Source organism: Anabrus simplex, chromosome 1, assembly GCF_040414725.1.
Source record: "Anabrus simplex isolate iqAnaSimp1 chromosome 1, ASM4041472v1, whole genome shotgun sequence".
NCBI classification, from domain to species: Eukaryota; Metazoa; Arthropoda; class Insecta; order Orthoptera; family Tettigoniidae; genus Anabrus; species Anabrus simplex.
In genome coordinates, this window is record NC_090265.1 from 1,691,881,882 (window position 1) to 1,691,898,672 (window position 16,791).

The following is a 16,791-nucleotide window of genomic DNA, read 5'->3' on the forward strand; positions in this document are numbered from 1 at the left end:
TTACATCATTGGATCATATATTGAAGCCACGGGCCAAACCGCAAACTGTCGTATGAAGATACCGGGACTGTGCGTTCCGAGATGACCTCCGTTGAATTCGGAAGAGAGGGGATACAAGTATAAATATGAGGTCGTACACTAGGACGCGCAAGTACTTCCGATATTGAGTTCGAGCCGTGACCACGCCAGTGGTGCGCAAAAAGTAATTCTGATATTGTGTTCGGGCGGATACCACGCCAGTGGTGCGAAAGTACTTCTGATAAAGTGTTCGAGCCGTGACTACGCCAGTGCTGCGAAAGTACTTCCGATATTGTGTTCGAGCCGTGACCACGCCAGTGGTGCGCAAAAAGTACTTCTGATATTGTGTTCGGGCGGATACCACGCCAGTGGGGCGCAAGTACTTCTGATATTGTGTACGAGCCGTGACTACGCCAGGGGTGCGAGTGTGTACTTACGCAAAGTAGAGTTCGAAGTATTATATTGTTACATAGTACAGTGATTCATGACGTGATGTAGCTCATATTACGGTCTTGAGCAGTCTACTAGTATGAAGTGTTTCAAATAGACAGGACTCAGTAAAGCCTAACTTACGGAGTGTGAGATTCTACCAACAGATTAGGAAGTGCGTTACATGAGAACGGTCACGAGTGTTTATGTCACCTAGTAAACGGTCGATTCTAAACTGATACCTGGTCAGCTACACGAACGTGAGACGGGAAATTCAAGTGCGCGTACGGGCCGTTGTAAAGGGAAACCCGAGGTATCCCATGTTCCTAGTGTCCGGGAAAGGAATGAAGAATGTATATTTACATTAAGTGGGCTAGATACAAGGCCGAGAGTGTAAAATTTGTAAATAGAATTTAGGGTGGAAATTATTCCAAAGTGCAACAGTTAATTTATTTGTTTTTATTCAAAATGTGTAAAGTTGAAAAGGGTCAAGGATTAATTCTTCAAGCTGGCATGAATACCAGTGAAATGCATTGCTAAAAACCGGAGGGGCTATGGCTTCTCGTCCGGTTTTAGCAGACTACAATGGCAGAGTTGAGTACCTTTTAATATATATATAGATTGCTATCGTTAGGGGGAGGAAATCATATTTTATCATGGTAACTTGATTGTGAAACGAGCCGTTACGGCTCGTATAAATTCAAAGATAGATAGACAAAGGGACAAATTAATATGTAGAGTAAATCAAGCACTCATCATAATTTTGATTATTAAATAGAGTATAGTAGGGTTGAGTTGTTCATTCAAGTGCTTGAGTTGTTTGCTAATATGGAACACGTTTCACGTGAAGATAATGTAAATATTCATTTAGAAGTGCTTCCAAAGTGGGTTTCCGTTATCGGAACTTTTATAGATATTAAGGCATGTTGTTAAGATAATCCAGAGGTAGGATTGCCAAGTGATTTAAATTGTTGTGGGACGGAATGAAGTCCATTGATTTGTGTGTAAATATCGCGAAGTTCGCCAGTGGACAAAATAATAATAGTCTGTACAAGTGTCGAAGTAGGACATTAGAATTTGGTAATGTGTAAAGGCGTGTTTAATAATAATCTTTGAGAATAAAGGCACGGGCCTAGTTGGATAGTATGATTGCAAATTAAAGTAATTTAAATGTGGAGATCACATGTGCCGTGAATAATTATAATTTGTGCAGTGAATCCGGTTTTTAGCGTTAATTTTGATTTAACGTTTTTGGACTCCATAATAATCATAAATAATTTTGGTAGAAACGAGATAGGCACTGTTATAATATGGTCACGCTATGTTTGAGATCCAGAGGGATTTGAGCCAAAAGTTGAGATTTGGAGTTTTGTGGGACAGAAATCCGGCCCGAAATGAAAGTGAATTGTACTGATGTTGATGAAGAAATAGATGGATCTTAAGGCCCACATAGAGGTTGTATTTATATACCGGTGTATTGAGTGGCAGAATAGAGTCCACACACCGAGGGTTAATTTGTGAAAATGTTTTGAAGAGTTCCAATGGATAAATGGACTTCAAAATGGAAAAGGAAGGAATAATTTAACACTTGCAGAGATTGGAGGTAAATGCCCAACTGCGAGGTGTTATGGGATTTGAGAATTGTCTTAGGAGCATATGGTCTCCATGAATTAACGGCAGTACGAAAATAAGGTTGCGGGTTCGAAAACTATTATACCCCGACCGATGTGAATTCGGATCTTGGTGATTTCTGTTTGGGAGAGAACGTATCTGACCAAATTATAAAGATGGGGAATAAAAATAAAGATTCTCGAAAGAAGTAATAATAATAATAATATTCCAAGTAAATCATATCTGGATTGATTAGTGCCAAAATAAATAGGAATTGTAAAAGGGGTTATGCGTTAAACATATTAAGAGGGGAATACCGTGTAACAGGCGAAATTATTTTTTTAAAAATAATAATAATAATAATAAAAAAACATAACTACTTTTTTTTAAGAAGAATTTACTTTTTTTTTTAATTTGGACATGATAATGATGTTGGGAGTTGAAATGAAAAATTTGAGATTTTTAACTAATAATAATAATAATAATGAGAATATTTGAAGAAGGAGAAGAAGAATAATCAATGAAGGTACTTTTATTTATTTCAGATGAAAATAAAATAAAATCGCGAAAAGTTGAAATATTAGTCCGAGGATGATTACGGGTTACGATAATCATGATCTCCACAAATAATAATAATAATAATAATAATAATAATAATAATAATAATAATAATAATAATAATAATAATAATAATAATAATATTTAATAAAATATTTTTTATTTTTTTATTTTTCTTATTATTTCGGATGCTGATGATGGATGATACTAGGGAAGTCAGCTGGCGAATTAACATAATAATGTCAATTGGTTGTAAATAATAAGTTAAGTTAATGTGTGTAAATGAAGGCAAATCCCTACATCTGGACCATTAGGTTAGAGTCCCTTTGTCGTATTCCTTCAACTAACGATTAGCATATCTTGGTTAGGAACCCGGGGAGAGTTTGTAGTTTCCCGGGTTGGTCTCATCTCAATTAAAGTAGAGGCGATAACATGGTCTATGTGATCGCGCCTACTTAGCCAACAGGTTATTGGTCCATGATCAAATAGGGTCATGGTGTTAACGAAGGTAAATCTGATACCTTCAGATATCAACGGTTCCACCACCCAAATGGAAGGGTGGTCAAAAGTGACAAATATTATGTAATCATTTTCAGGAATAATTTGCCAAATTACCGGCAAATGACAAGGGTCAACAGATTTTGATTGTGTGTAAATTTTCATTTGTTTACTTAAATAAATGCTCTTTTAGCATTTGCAAGGAAACAGTTCCAGGTTCTTGTTCTTGTAGAATAGTAAACCCTTGGTGACCGTTTAAATATCCGTCCCCATTCCTAGGACGGAGCCTTCATAATTTCCCTTTGATCTGAATATATATAATTGGTGTGTGTTTTATGATGAGCCTTAAAGTTAAAGATTAGAGTGTCCCGTTCAACCCTGTAGTACTGATTGGATGGCGCCCTTACATTTAGTTTGAGATCTTATATCTCAAAATATTTTTTTTTTTAATTGTTTATGAGTTGCGATAGATTCGGACCGTAACACTCCCTGAGATAAATGCTGGTTGGGACTCAGGCTTTGAGCGGGTACATTATTATTATTATTATTATTATTACTATTATTATTATTATTATTATTATTATTATTATTATTATTATTATTATTATTATTACACTCTGAAATGGTGTGCTACTATACAGAAATATAGCTGTTAAAATGAAGCATTCCATCCAGCTTCACTATCACTTCTCCTTTTTCTTCCTCTCATCTTCCGCGAGCAGTCATTTCATACAACCGAGCTCGATAGCTGCAGTCGCAATGGCCAGTATCCAGTATTCGGGAGATAGTGGGTTCGAACCCCACTTCCTTCCTACTCCTAGTCCCTTCCTATCCCATCGTCGCCATAAGACCTATGTCGGTGCGACGTAAAGCAACTTGTAAAAAAAAAAAAAAAAAAAATCCATACTGGCTGGCTCTCATTTTGAGAGCTCTGAGTGACAACGCGATACGTAGTTGTGCTAGGCCCTTTGCCTTCCTTCCCTATACATCCACGATACCGGGCGAGTTAGCTGGGCGGTTAGGGGAGCACGGCTGTGAGTTTGCATCCGGGAAATAGTGGGTTCGAATCCCACTGTCGGCAGCCCTGAAGATGGTTTTCCGTGGTTTTCCATTTTCACACCAGGCAAATGCTGGGGCCGTACCTTAATTAAGGCCACGGCCGCTTCCTTCCAACTCATAAGCCTTTCCTATCCCATCGTCGCCATAAGGCCTATCTGTGTCGGTGTGGTGTAAAGTTACTAGCAAAAAAATAAAATCCACGATATCCCCTGTATGACGTAAGGGGCGATTAAAAGATGGAGCGCGGGTTGGTAACCACAGGTCCCCTAGCTGAGAATGGCATTGCTTCCACTTACTTGTGCCAGGTTCCTCACCTTAATCCTTCCCCTCCGACCTCCCTTGGTCAACTCTTGTTTTTTCCGACCCCGATGCTATTACTGTAGCTCCGCAAGGCCTAAAGTCATCCATTGGGAGCGAAAGATTCTTTAGGCCCCGTTTGCGGTGGCAGAATAACACCCGCGGTATCCCCTGCCTGTCGTAAGGGGCGACTAAAAGGGGCCAAAGGGTTCTAAACTTGGGAGCATGGGTTGCGACTATGGGACCCCGAGCTGAGTATGGAATTCCTTCACTTGTGCTAGGCTCCTCACTTCCATCTATCCTATCCGACCTCCCTTGGTCAACTCTTGTTTTTCCGACCCCGATGCTATTAGAATTTTTGAGGCCTATGGAGACTTTCATATTCACGCCCTTCGTGGCCTTTGTCTTTGGCCGATATTTTCATTTTTCGAAGTGTCAGATCTTTTCCATTTTTTCTCTCTGATTAGTGTTATATAGAGGATGGTTGCCTAGTTGTACTTCCTCTTAAAACAATAATCAGTACAACCACCCTTTCATTTTCGCGCCTTTTACGGCCTTTCCCTCCACACATGTTTCAAAAGTCGCACTTCTTCTTCTTCTATGTTTAGAATGAATAGGAGACGGTTATCGCTTTGCATTTTCCCTTAAAACAATAATCACCATCCGCCCAGCAGTCATGCTCGTAGGTAAAAGATTGTAATAGTAGGAAGCTTTGACATCACTGTGTATGGAGACGCACACGCCCTCTCCTGATGCAAACTGATTTGTCAAATCTGTGATAAGATAAATACCAACTACATTTTTGCCACGCCTAGAATAAGTGATATTTATGTTCTAATGAATGGAGTGATAACCGAGTACCTTTAGGGTGACGTACCAATGTAAAGGGAGCGAGAATACGTTTATCATATCTCATGCATGCCGTAAGGTTTACGACCACGAATATCACAGTTGCACCCCTGTGGTTGGGGAAGGTAGAATAACACCCATGGTATCCCCTGCCTGTCATAAGAGGTGACTAAAAGGGGCCCCACGGACTCTTGCTCTTGCTCCTCAGGCCAGGCTCCTCACTTTCATCTATCCTATCCGACCTCTCTCGGTCATCTCTCCCTCTTTGCCGACCCCAAACGTATTAGAGTATTCGAGGCCTAGGGAGTCTTTTATTTTCACGCCCTTTGTGGTCCTTGACTTTCTTTGGCGGGCGATATCTTTATTGTTCAAAGTGTCGGATGGATTTTATTTTTTCTCTCTGATTAATGTTCATAGAGGAAGATTGTCCAGTTGCACTTCCTCTTAAAACAATAATCACCACCACCACCACTCTCGCAGTTGAGTATGCCGTTGGTTCTACTCACCATTCCCCCTGTATGTAGGGATGGTAGAATATATCCACGGTACCCCCTAGGAGGTACTTCGAAGGAGGACCAAGGGTTCTCAACTTGAATGGGTGGGTTGAGGGCCACGGTTCCCTTAGCTGAGTCTGACAGTGCTTCCTTGCTTCCACTTGTGTCATCCTCCTCGTTTTATATTTTCCTGTGCAACTATCCTTGGTCAACTCTGGTTCTCTTCCAACCCTGACGATGTTGGGTTTGCGAGGCCTAGAGTCTTTCATTTTCGTTCCCGGCGTGGCCCTTCCCTTTCTTTCTCCGATACCTTCATTCTTCCAAGTGTCGGATTTCTTTCATCCTCTCCTCCTTGTGGGTGAAGACGGTAGAATAACATCCACGGTATGCCATGCCTGTCGTAGGTTAGATACCACGGGCCCCTAGCTGAGTCTGTCATTGCTTCCACTAACTTGTACCCTGCCCGACCTTCCTTGGTCAACTCTTGTCTTCAGACCCCGACGGTATTAGGTTTGCGAGGTCTAGGAAGTCTTTCATTTTCACCACCGGTACGTCCATTCTTCGACGGATCGGACTTCTTCCATTTTCCTTCTAATTAGTGTTATTAGAGCATGGTTGACTGGCTGTACTTCCTCTGAAAATAATAAGCACCACCAGGACCTACCGATTAGTGTTAAGAGGAGGGTGGCCAGATGCAAATAGATTTTTTAAAAGAGGAAGAAAGAGGGCACAAAAAATCCTCCATCGAGAGTCGGAATTTAGACATATAGGCTAATCTAATTTTCACATAGGCCTAGATAAACAAAAGTTATCCATTTATATATTATGCAGTACAAAATTTAAACAACGAAACTAATTTACACGTCTTGCTGGTACTTCTCTGAAAATTCAGTTGCTTTCGGGAGTTATGCGGTGTTATCATATACTTGTGAAAAGATACACATGTAAATTCCTTTGGATTATATTGAACCATTAAGAGGATTTTCACAGATTCTACCTGGAAACGGTTCCTATTATCAGTCCATTGTGCTGATATCAATGAGAAATAAAAGTATTATGCAAGTTTTAGCAACTCTGAACTACAATCAACTTACTTACGGGAATTTAAATACTTTACCCCTTTCTGTCCAACGGCCGTAGCCGTGTTGAAACACCGGATCCCGTGAGATCTCCGAGGTTAAGCGACATTGGGCGTGGTCAGGAGTTGGATGGGTTGACACGCGCTGTTGGTGGGGGGTAAGGGAATGGAGGAGCGGAAAGGAACTGGCCACCCTACCGCACGTAAACTCCGGCTCAGGAACACCTCTGCGGAGGTTCGGACCTGCCTTCGGGCAGAATAACCCTTACCTTACCCCTTTCTGGGTACAAGGTAACTTGTTACATCCAGGGTCACCCTTTCATTCAGGAATTGCTGGAAATTGCAGAACTGATCAAAATATTTCACATCATCGGTTTGAAAGGATATGGACTTAGCTTACAAATACAGAATACATTGTTCAACATCATTTAAAACAGGCTTCCTTCAAATCCCGGTCGACTCTTTTCGCTTGTCACGTCCTCAGCTGTCACACGTTAACATAGTAGTGTTCTGACTGGGTGCTGCTGACAGAGAAGCATGCAGTATATAGAATAGTAAATAGCGTCTCTAATCATAATACAAGGCATGCAGGGAATAATCGCATGTGCTCTATATCCATAATCACATTTCTGTATACCGATGCGATAACGATGAAGCTGTCGCGTAATGAAGAATACTTGTAAAAAAGAAACAGTAAAACAGATCACCCAAAAATAAGCAGATTCACTAAAAAAAGGAGGATATTTCTGGCTTTTGAACTAATTGACCCGGACCCCGGACAATGGTCTGGACAATGTCCGGATAAAAGAGGACGTCTGATCCTCTGGTCACCGTAGTTAAGAGTGGGTGATTGCCCAGTTGTACTTCCTAAAACAGAAATTACCCCCACCACCACCATTATACATCGGTTTTCAGTGTGTATTTATATTTTTCCCTCCAACTTCAAAAGCATTCATTTACCTCAAGTGTTTGCTTTTTCCTTTAAACGTGTTAAGGGCGGCCGATAATAAAGTCTACTTCTCAATCACTTTCTTATCTTCTCTTAACGTATCTTACTACGCACTATGTTACAGCTATGGCGAGATGGTCGCGGAGCTTCACAGAACATCATTCCGGCGTCTACGGGGGCCGCCAAGGCTGTGGGTAAAGTGATACCCGAGCTGGACGGAAAGCTGACAGGCATGGCCTTCCGTGTGCCTGTTCCCAATGTGTCGGTCGTGGACCTCACCGTCAGGTGAGTAATAGTGTAATGTAGGTCAGCGACACACGTCACATTCCAGCGATCAATGGCTAGCGCAACCTTCTCATTCTATATGCAGACGTGCCAACTCCCACGATTTAAGCAGGAGACTCCCGATTTTTTGGTCTTTCCTTCCATTCCTATGATCGCAGAGGCTTATCTCCCGGACTTTGAGAGCAGATTTATTTCTTGTTTGGAAATGTCATGTTTTTCCTCATTCTTTAAGTACAGTAGTTAGAGAGAATTGATGTTTAGTGAACACTGGCAGGGGGCAGGGCAGACGCAATCAGCTGACGGTTATCTTAAATGTGACAGAATCTCTAAGTAATGCCTTTTATTTTATCAATTCCACAAAGCAGCACAGACTGTGACACTCTTAAGCATATTTGCAAGGACAAAACTACAATTCAGATCAGTGCTTCCCGAAAAATAATTCTGGAAAGTAATTGACCTTAGGTCTATTCAGCAAGTACATTGAGCAAATAATTTAGGGCAGAATTTTTGAAGACGTCTAAGGCAGTTTACTGTCAAGAGTCATGTGTTCTAAAGTTTGGATAATCATCATCATCGTTGACCAACTCCAGTCGCCCGGGTGTGGTGTACGAGCCCCCTCCATCTTTGTCCATGAACACTGTTCTCTCGTAATCTTCTCCCAATCTTGTCCTTTCTCCTCGACCTTTCTTCACCAGATCGGTCCATTTTCCTCTAGGTCTGCCCACTGGTCTTTTTCGTTTTACTGCTCTTTCATATTCTCTTCTTGCAGTCCTGCTTGCACTCATCTTTCTTACATGGCCAAACAACTTGAATCGTGCTTCATGGATCCTCTGTAGTTGGAAGTCTCCTATTCCCACCTCCTTTCGGACTTGTCCTTCCTAGTCTTCTGCATTATGGTGCGTAGGAATATAACATTCAGTATAAATTGATTAAATAAGAGAAATGATGTAACAGAGCAGTATAACGAAACGAAGATCAGAAAGAATGAAGAAATACTGGGCACTAAGGAAAGAACAACACAGAGAGAAATCATTGATTCAACGTACATATTCTACCCTTCCAGTCTGTAAGTTGGGCGCCGGCTTTTAATCACAGGGTCGTATACGGGTGATCCCCGGTGATATTTCGAAATAAAATAAAACTAAACTTGAATTAATAAGCAGGAAGGATAAAAGAGTAAAAAACATAATAAAAAGATTATGAGTGAGATATTTTGCAAACTGATTTATTTTAAAAACTTTGGCAGTACGGCAAAGAAAAAATGAATAACAATAAAAAATTAAAATTTCATTAATCAAAACTCTAATGGTCAACTAAAACCAATAAATAATAATCCATACGGATATTACAAAATTCTGTTATATCTTCTGAGTATCATTTTCAACCTACCAAAAATGCTTCATTTATTAAATTTATTAAGTCGGTTTATTTAAAATCTAATTCCACACATTAAATATCTGACATAAAAAGAACACTCTCTCTTAATCTCAAACTCCTAAGAAAAATACACATCGAGTGGTCGAAACTTCATTACATAATTTTAGGATCCATCTTGACAGCTTGGTTATGGTAACAGAAACTATACCGACGTAAATCATTACATATCATTTCATGTTAATTACCTCTCATTGGGTTTCATTATTAAATTACTGACATCAGTGTTCTAAAAATAAAGTTGACCTGTGTTACCCTTTACAAATTAAGTTAAATTACATAAATTAAATAATTAAATTAAATTTTATTAAATCAACGAAATCATTAAGTTTATGAAATTTATTAAAGCTGTGAGCTTGCATACTGGATATAGTGGGTTCGAACCCCACTGTCGGCAGCCCTGACGAGGTTTTCCGTGGTTTCCCATTTTCACACCAGGCAAATGCTCGGGCTGTACCCTTTCCTGTCCCAAAGTCGCCATAAGACCTGTCTGTGTCGGTGGGTCATAAAAGCAAATTGTAAAAGAGTACACAGATCTATAGACGTCAAAGTACAACTTCCATTTACTACTACACACGATATGGTTTGTAAGGAAATACTATAATAGCTGTTCTGATGCCATTCAAATACCGTGGGGAAATATTGAATGTGTTACTTGTTAGTAATTACGACTGTGGATTTTGTGTTTTTATCCATGAGATACGTTAACATGTTTATTTCATATTTTTAATTAATTAATACATACTGCTTTCGACTGTTGAATACAGGCAGTGTAATATAAAATCTTCGTCAAGGAGCACACCTTGACCGGCGAAGCTCAACTGGGACAACTTATTAATGTGGACTTAGGTCAATACTTCGTTGTGGCTACATTGGTCCGGTTTACCATTTTCATCTCAGAAGAATGCTGGGGCTGTAGCTTAAATGAAGGCCGTGGTCGCTTCCTTCCTGCTTCTAGCTGCCGAGTGGGACATAAAACCATTGGCAGGAAAATAAATACTAATAGGCTAAGTTATTTATATGTATGTTCTTCATCATAGACTATGTCCAGTTCCATGGCTAAATGGTTAGCGTGTTGGTCTTGGGTCCCAGGGTTACCGGGTTCGATTCCCGGGCGGATCGAGGATTTTAACCTTAATTAGTTAATTCCGAGGGCTGGGTATATGTGCCGTTTCCAGCATTAGAATTCATCACGGCTAGCGTTCCATCCTCACTGTCGCGCAGATCGTTTATAGGCGTAAACTTGAAAGACCAAAACCAGACATCTCCGGAGACCACGCGCCATTAAAAAAAATTTAAAAAGCGTGGTCGTTCTTGAGCCCAGGCGGCTGGGAATAGACAATCCACCGGTGGCCCTTAATTCGCTACAGGAGAAATTCTTACTGGGACTATGTGTAAGTAGGGTAGCATCCTACTTCACAGAACTTTACCGAGCTCAGATTTTTTAACTTATCTCTTATCGAGGATGTGATTACGAAGACTTTCCATGACCGATTAAAGAGAGCAGTGTTAGACTGACACAACTATCGTAGCGAGTGTCTTCCAGCTTGGCTCTTGACATAACGGTTAACTGCGTGATCTTAGAAAATAAAAGCATTTGAGAGCAGATGCTGCTCCAGAGAGACAGGCTACCTGTTCAGTTTCACGTAGTAGAGATTGAGAAGAAATGAATGTAACGGTTACCGACCCTTGCATCACTTCCTCAGTACCGCATTACGCAAGCACTGAAGGTGCCGAGACTACGTGTCTGTCTGCATGTTTTTTTAATACTTCCATTAGTCATCTGGAATGTTGGACTGTGCGGAATGAGAATAGAGCCTGAACTGCACCTTATGCGCTCGACACTATGGAGTATTCGTTCGGTGGTAGTTATTTTAAACCTTTATAGGACAGAAAAGTGCACCGAGTTTAAATAATAACAATAACATTTGTTTTGTTTGAGTTTTGTCCGTGATTGATAAATAAAAAGTATTCATATCTAGGCCTAGTATAATCCACCTGGTAGCCATGATCGTTAAAGTCGTCAAGTCTATATGATCTGACACCGCGATTAGCCGGTTCGAGTCCCGTTGGTCGAAACAATTTCACCATCAGAATGTTGGCCGGTAGGGTAGGATAGGTGGGGTTATACAATGTCTAATCACTAGATTGCATGCCAAAAGCCTGGATTCAATTCCAAACCTCTCCGCAGTGTTCCTATGGAGTGAGGGCATATGACTTTGTTGATGGTGATTCATCCGTCGGATGAGGACGTTAAGCCTTGAGCAGACCCCTTGGTGTTATTCGACGGAAACAGGCTATGTGCCGGAACAGGTCTTCATCCTCTCTCTTTTTACTACAAAATTACGTAATTCATTTCATCTCATTAACTCCTCTGATGACGCTGATATCAGGAATGGAATCCGATTACATAAATTCGCTACGAAGATTCATCTTACTTCATACCCGACGCTGTATAGGAACAGTAAAGGGTTGGACATACATAAATGTAGGCCTGCTATTTTACATACTGGAGTGATAACATGAACTTAGTTGAACAGCAGTTCTCGCAGTATGATCGCTAATAAAATAATTTATCAGCAATCTGCAAAATAAATCATGAGGGTATTACTGAGAACTGATGGAACAGCTGAGAAAACTTATTACCAGGGTTATGATTGTATGGTTATTATTTTCTCCTTGTTGCAGTGCTTAAAACTGTTTGATCTCGGTAAATATTTCGTGAAAAACAGAAAATTTCGTACATATTTCACACTGTGAAAACATCGGTAACATTTAACTATAGCAGATCCAGGATTTCAACAGTTAGTTACAAGCATCTTAACAGGAACCTGAGAGACAAGTGGAGGTAGCCGTGTGCTCATAAGAGAGGAATTAGTCTGGATCCACTAAAATTAAATTTGTATAAGAATACAGTTTAGGTTCTAGGTTTTTAAAAGTTGAGGTTTTAATTAAAACTTTTCTGTAGGTTTCAAAGAACTGATCATGAACATTAATTAAATGCTTGCACGTTTTCATCCATATACAGACTAAGAATGGTTATCAGAAAATGTATTTGTGTGCAAAAATTATCTCTGTCGATATTTGCTACTTGAAACCACAGAGGCTGGGAAAACTGAAGAAAAACTACGGTGTTCTGCAAGCATGTCCGTCAGTATACTGTACATGCAGTCACTATCATTTATTTTACTTTATTACGTTCTTTCGCAAATTTCTGAATTGCTTGATATCCTTGATACCCTTTTTATTTGAAAGATAGTAATAATTCGCACTTATAATCCAAGAAAAGCGTTTTTCGTTGAAAAGTTCGTTATTTTGGGATGTTTTCGCGAGTTGCTATCAATTTCGGGATTATTCGCGGATATATTGCATAATTTTGGAACTTTTATGAATGAGTTTTGAAATGTAAAGAGATAATGTACAAGATGTACTATATACCCCTATATTAATGTATGCATCAGAGACTTGGACATTGACAGCAAGATAGTAAAATTCAGGCCAGTGAAATGAAGTTCCTGAGGAGTATGGAGGGGAAGACCAGGAGAGACCGAGTAAGAGTTGTTGAGGTCAGAAAAGAGATACGGGTAGAAAAACCACCAAACATCACCCAGTCAATCACCACTGATCTGCATTTAGGGCAGCCGCCCAGGTAGCAGATTCCCTACGTGTATTTTACCTAGTCTTTTCCTAAATAATTGTAAAGAATTTGGAAAATTACTCCGATCCCTAACTCCTCTTCCTATAACCGAATATTTGCCCAAATTTATCCCCTTGAATTCCTACTTTATCTTTATATCTTGATATTTCCAACTTTTAAAAACACCACTCATATTCGTCTACCAATAACATCCCACGCCATCTCTCCAATGACAGCGAGAAATATACCATTTAGTCGAGCAGCTCGTCTCCTTTCTTCCAAGTCTTCCCAGCCCAATCTTGGCAACATTTTCGTAACGCTACTCTTTTGTCGGAAATCGCCCAGAACAAATCGATCCGCTTTTCTTTGATTTTTTCCAGTTCTCGAATCAGGTAATCCTGGTGAGGGTCCCATACACTGGAACCATACTCCAGTTGGGGTCTTACCAGAGACTTACATGCCCTCTCCTTTACACCCTTAGTACAACCCCTAAATACCCTCATATGTATGTGCAGAGATCTGTACCCTTTATTTACAATACCGGCACCGTTTATGTGATTATTCCTTGTATTAACGCCTAGAATTTAACAGTGCTCCCCATTTGGAACTTTCAGCCCACCAACTCAGTACCGGTAAATAAACCCGTGAGGACTTGTGCTATTAGTGAAACTCACAACCAGACTTTTAACCCCGTTTATTATCATACCATTGTCTACTGTTTATCTCACAACATTGTTGAAGTTTTTTGGATCATGAAGAAGAATAAATTGAGATGTTTTGGACATGTTATATGAATGGAGGAGGGAAGGATACCAAAACATATTTTGTAATCAACGCGCAATCACTTTTAATATTCCTCTTGTTTTTTTCTTGTTTCTTTTTTCACAGACACAATCTCCAGTTAGGGAAAGTCGAATAATACTACTAATAATTCCGCAGATCTATTGTAATGACAGGCGGACCCTCCTTAGCCCTGTTTTCTCATGTCATTATGTTTTTAACATATGTTAAGTACGTTCCGATCTCACGTCCCGGAGTCTCCGGTTCAATTCCCGGTCAATTCAGAGATTTTTAATCTGAATATGAGGGCTGTTAGAGGTCCACTCAGTCTACGTGAGAATAACTGAGCAGCTATCTGACAGAGAGATAGTGGTCCCGGTCTAGAAAGCCAAGAATAACAGCCGACTCGATTCGTCGCGCTGATCACGCGTCGCCTCATATCTGCAGGCCTTCGGGATGAGCAGTGGTCACTTGGCAGAGCTACGTCCGCTAGGGCCATAGCGCCAAAAAGAACTCTATGTTATCGTTGATAAATGTTATGGGCTTAAGACATTGTATTCAGTTTTCTTCCGTCTCGGCGATGATCAAGGGAATCTTCTGTTCCCGCCTTCCTTCATCTTTTGCCCCTGTGGGTGAAGGTGGTAAAATAACACCCACGGTATCCCCTGCCTGTCGTAAGAATCGACCAAAAAGGGACCCAGAGGCTTTTGTCTTAGGAGCGTGTGTTGGTGACCACGGGTCCCCTAGCTGAGTCTTGCATTACTTCGACGTACCTGTGTCACACTCCTCGCCTTAATCTTTCCCATCCGATCTCCCGACGGTGTAGGTTTGCGAGGCCTAGGAAGTCTTTCATACCGGAAGATTTGGCAGCAACTAGGAGCTTGCATCCAGGAGGTAGTGGGTTCGAACGCCACTGTCTGCAGCCCTGAAGATTGTTTTCCATGGTTTCCCATTTTCACACCAGGCAAATGCTGGGGCTGTACCTTAAATAAGGCCACGGTCACTTCCTCCCCACTCCTAGCCCTTTCCTATCCCACCGTGGCCATAAGAACACGTAAAACAAACTCGTTTTCACGTTCTTCCTGGCCCTTCCCTTTTTTTCCGATACCTTCATTCTTCGAAGTGTCGGACCTCTTCCATTTTTTCCTTCTGGTTAGTGTAAATAAAGGATGGTTGCCAAGTTGCACTACAACTTAAATCAATAATCGCTACCACCATCACCACCACCACTGTAGCCCAGTTTTCAATTAGTTCTGACTCAATTGTTGCTAGGGCTTCGAAGCTGTTGCTGAGCGATATCTTGTAAGTGGCCGTTTGCTTGAGCCAGTTTTAACTTGGCTACGTCAAACCTTCTGCTTCTTCTTATATCTGTACCTAGCTGTCTCTGTGGATCAGTGATAGAGTATCGGCCTCCAGATTCCAAGATAGCAGGTTGAAACTCAGCAGAGTTAGTCGGATTTTTTAAGGGCAGACGAAAGTCCTTTCGACACTTCATGCCGTACGATGTCGACATGTAAAAGATGTCTGGTGACACGTTTGGTATTTACCCGACAAAATTCATTAAGGTCCCCTTCTGTGGCATAGGAGTTAGCATAATTAGCTGCCACCCCCGAAAGCCCGGGTTCGATTCCCGGCTCTGCCACGAAGTTTGAAAAGTGGTACGAGGGCTGGAACCGGGTCCACTCAGCCTCGGGAGGTCAACTGAGTAGAATTGGGTTCGATTCCCTCCTCAGCCATCCTCGAAGTGGTTTTCCGTGGTTTCCCAAAATCAAATCAAATCAATACTGATCTGCGTTTAGGGCAGTCGCCCAGGTGGCAGCTTACCTATCTGTTGTTTTCCTACCCTTTTCTTAAATGATTGCAAAGAAATTGGAAATTTGTTGAACATCTCCCTTGATAAGTTATTCCAATCCCCTTCCTATAAATGAATATTTGCCCCAATTTGTCCTCTTGAATTCCAACTTTATCTTCATATTGTGATATTTCCTACTTTTAAAGACGCCACCCAAACTTATTCGTACCGGGCGAGTTGGCCGTGCGGTTAGGGGCGCGCAGCTGTGAGCTTGCATCCGGGAGATAGTGGGTTCGAGCCCCACTATCGGCAACCCTGAAGATGGTTTTCCGTGGTTTCTCATTTTCACACCAGACAAATGCTAGGGCTGTACCTTAATTAAAGCCATGGCCGCTTCCTTCCCACTCCTAGTCCCTTCGTATACCACCGTCGCCATAAGACCTATCTGCGTTGGTGCGACGTAAAGCAACTAGCAAAAAAAAAAAAAAAAAAAAAAAAAAAAAGGCTTATTCGTCTACGCGAATGTCATTCCATGCAATCTCTCCGCTGACAGCTCGGAACATACCACTCAGTCGAGCAGCTCGTCTTCTTTCTCCCAAGTCTTCCCAGCCCAAACTTTGCAACATTTTTGTAACGCTACTCTTTTTTTTTCGGAAATCACCCCGAACAAATTGAGCTGCTTTGCTTTGGATTTTTTTCGATTTCTTGAATCAAGTAATCCTGGTGAGGGACCCATACACTGGAACCATACTCTAGTTAGGGCCTGACCTAATGCCGGGATGGTACCTAACTTACGGCCATGGCCGCTTCCTTCCCTCTTCCTTATCTATCTCTTCCAATGTTTCCCATCTTCCCACAAGGTGAGGCCACCTGGGCGAGGTACTGGCTCTGCTCCTCAGTTGTATCCTCCGACCCAAAGTCTGACGCTACAGGACACTGCCCTTGAGGCGGTAGATGTGGAATTCCTCGCCGAGTTGAAGGGAAAAACTAACCCTGGAGGGTAAGCAGATTAAAAAAGAAAGA

The 16,791-nt window shown here is 41.2% G+C and overlaps 1 protein-coding gene across 1 annotated transcript in view; it reads left to right on the plus strand.

Moving 5' to 3' along the window:
* The window catches only part of LOC136863782 (glyceraldehyde-3-phosphate dehydrogenase 2), a 95,694-nt gene that overhangs the window by 54,260 nt on the left and 24,643 nt on the right, over window positions 1-16,791 (plus strand). Inside the window, exon 5 of the mRNA XM_067140137.2 lies at window positions 7,965-8,125. Coding sequence (XP_066996238.2) covers window positions 7,965-8,125 — 161 coding nt within the window. The remainder of the gene's footprint in view (window positions 1-7,964; window positions 8,126-16,791) is intronic.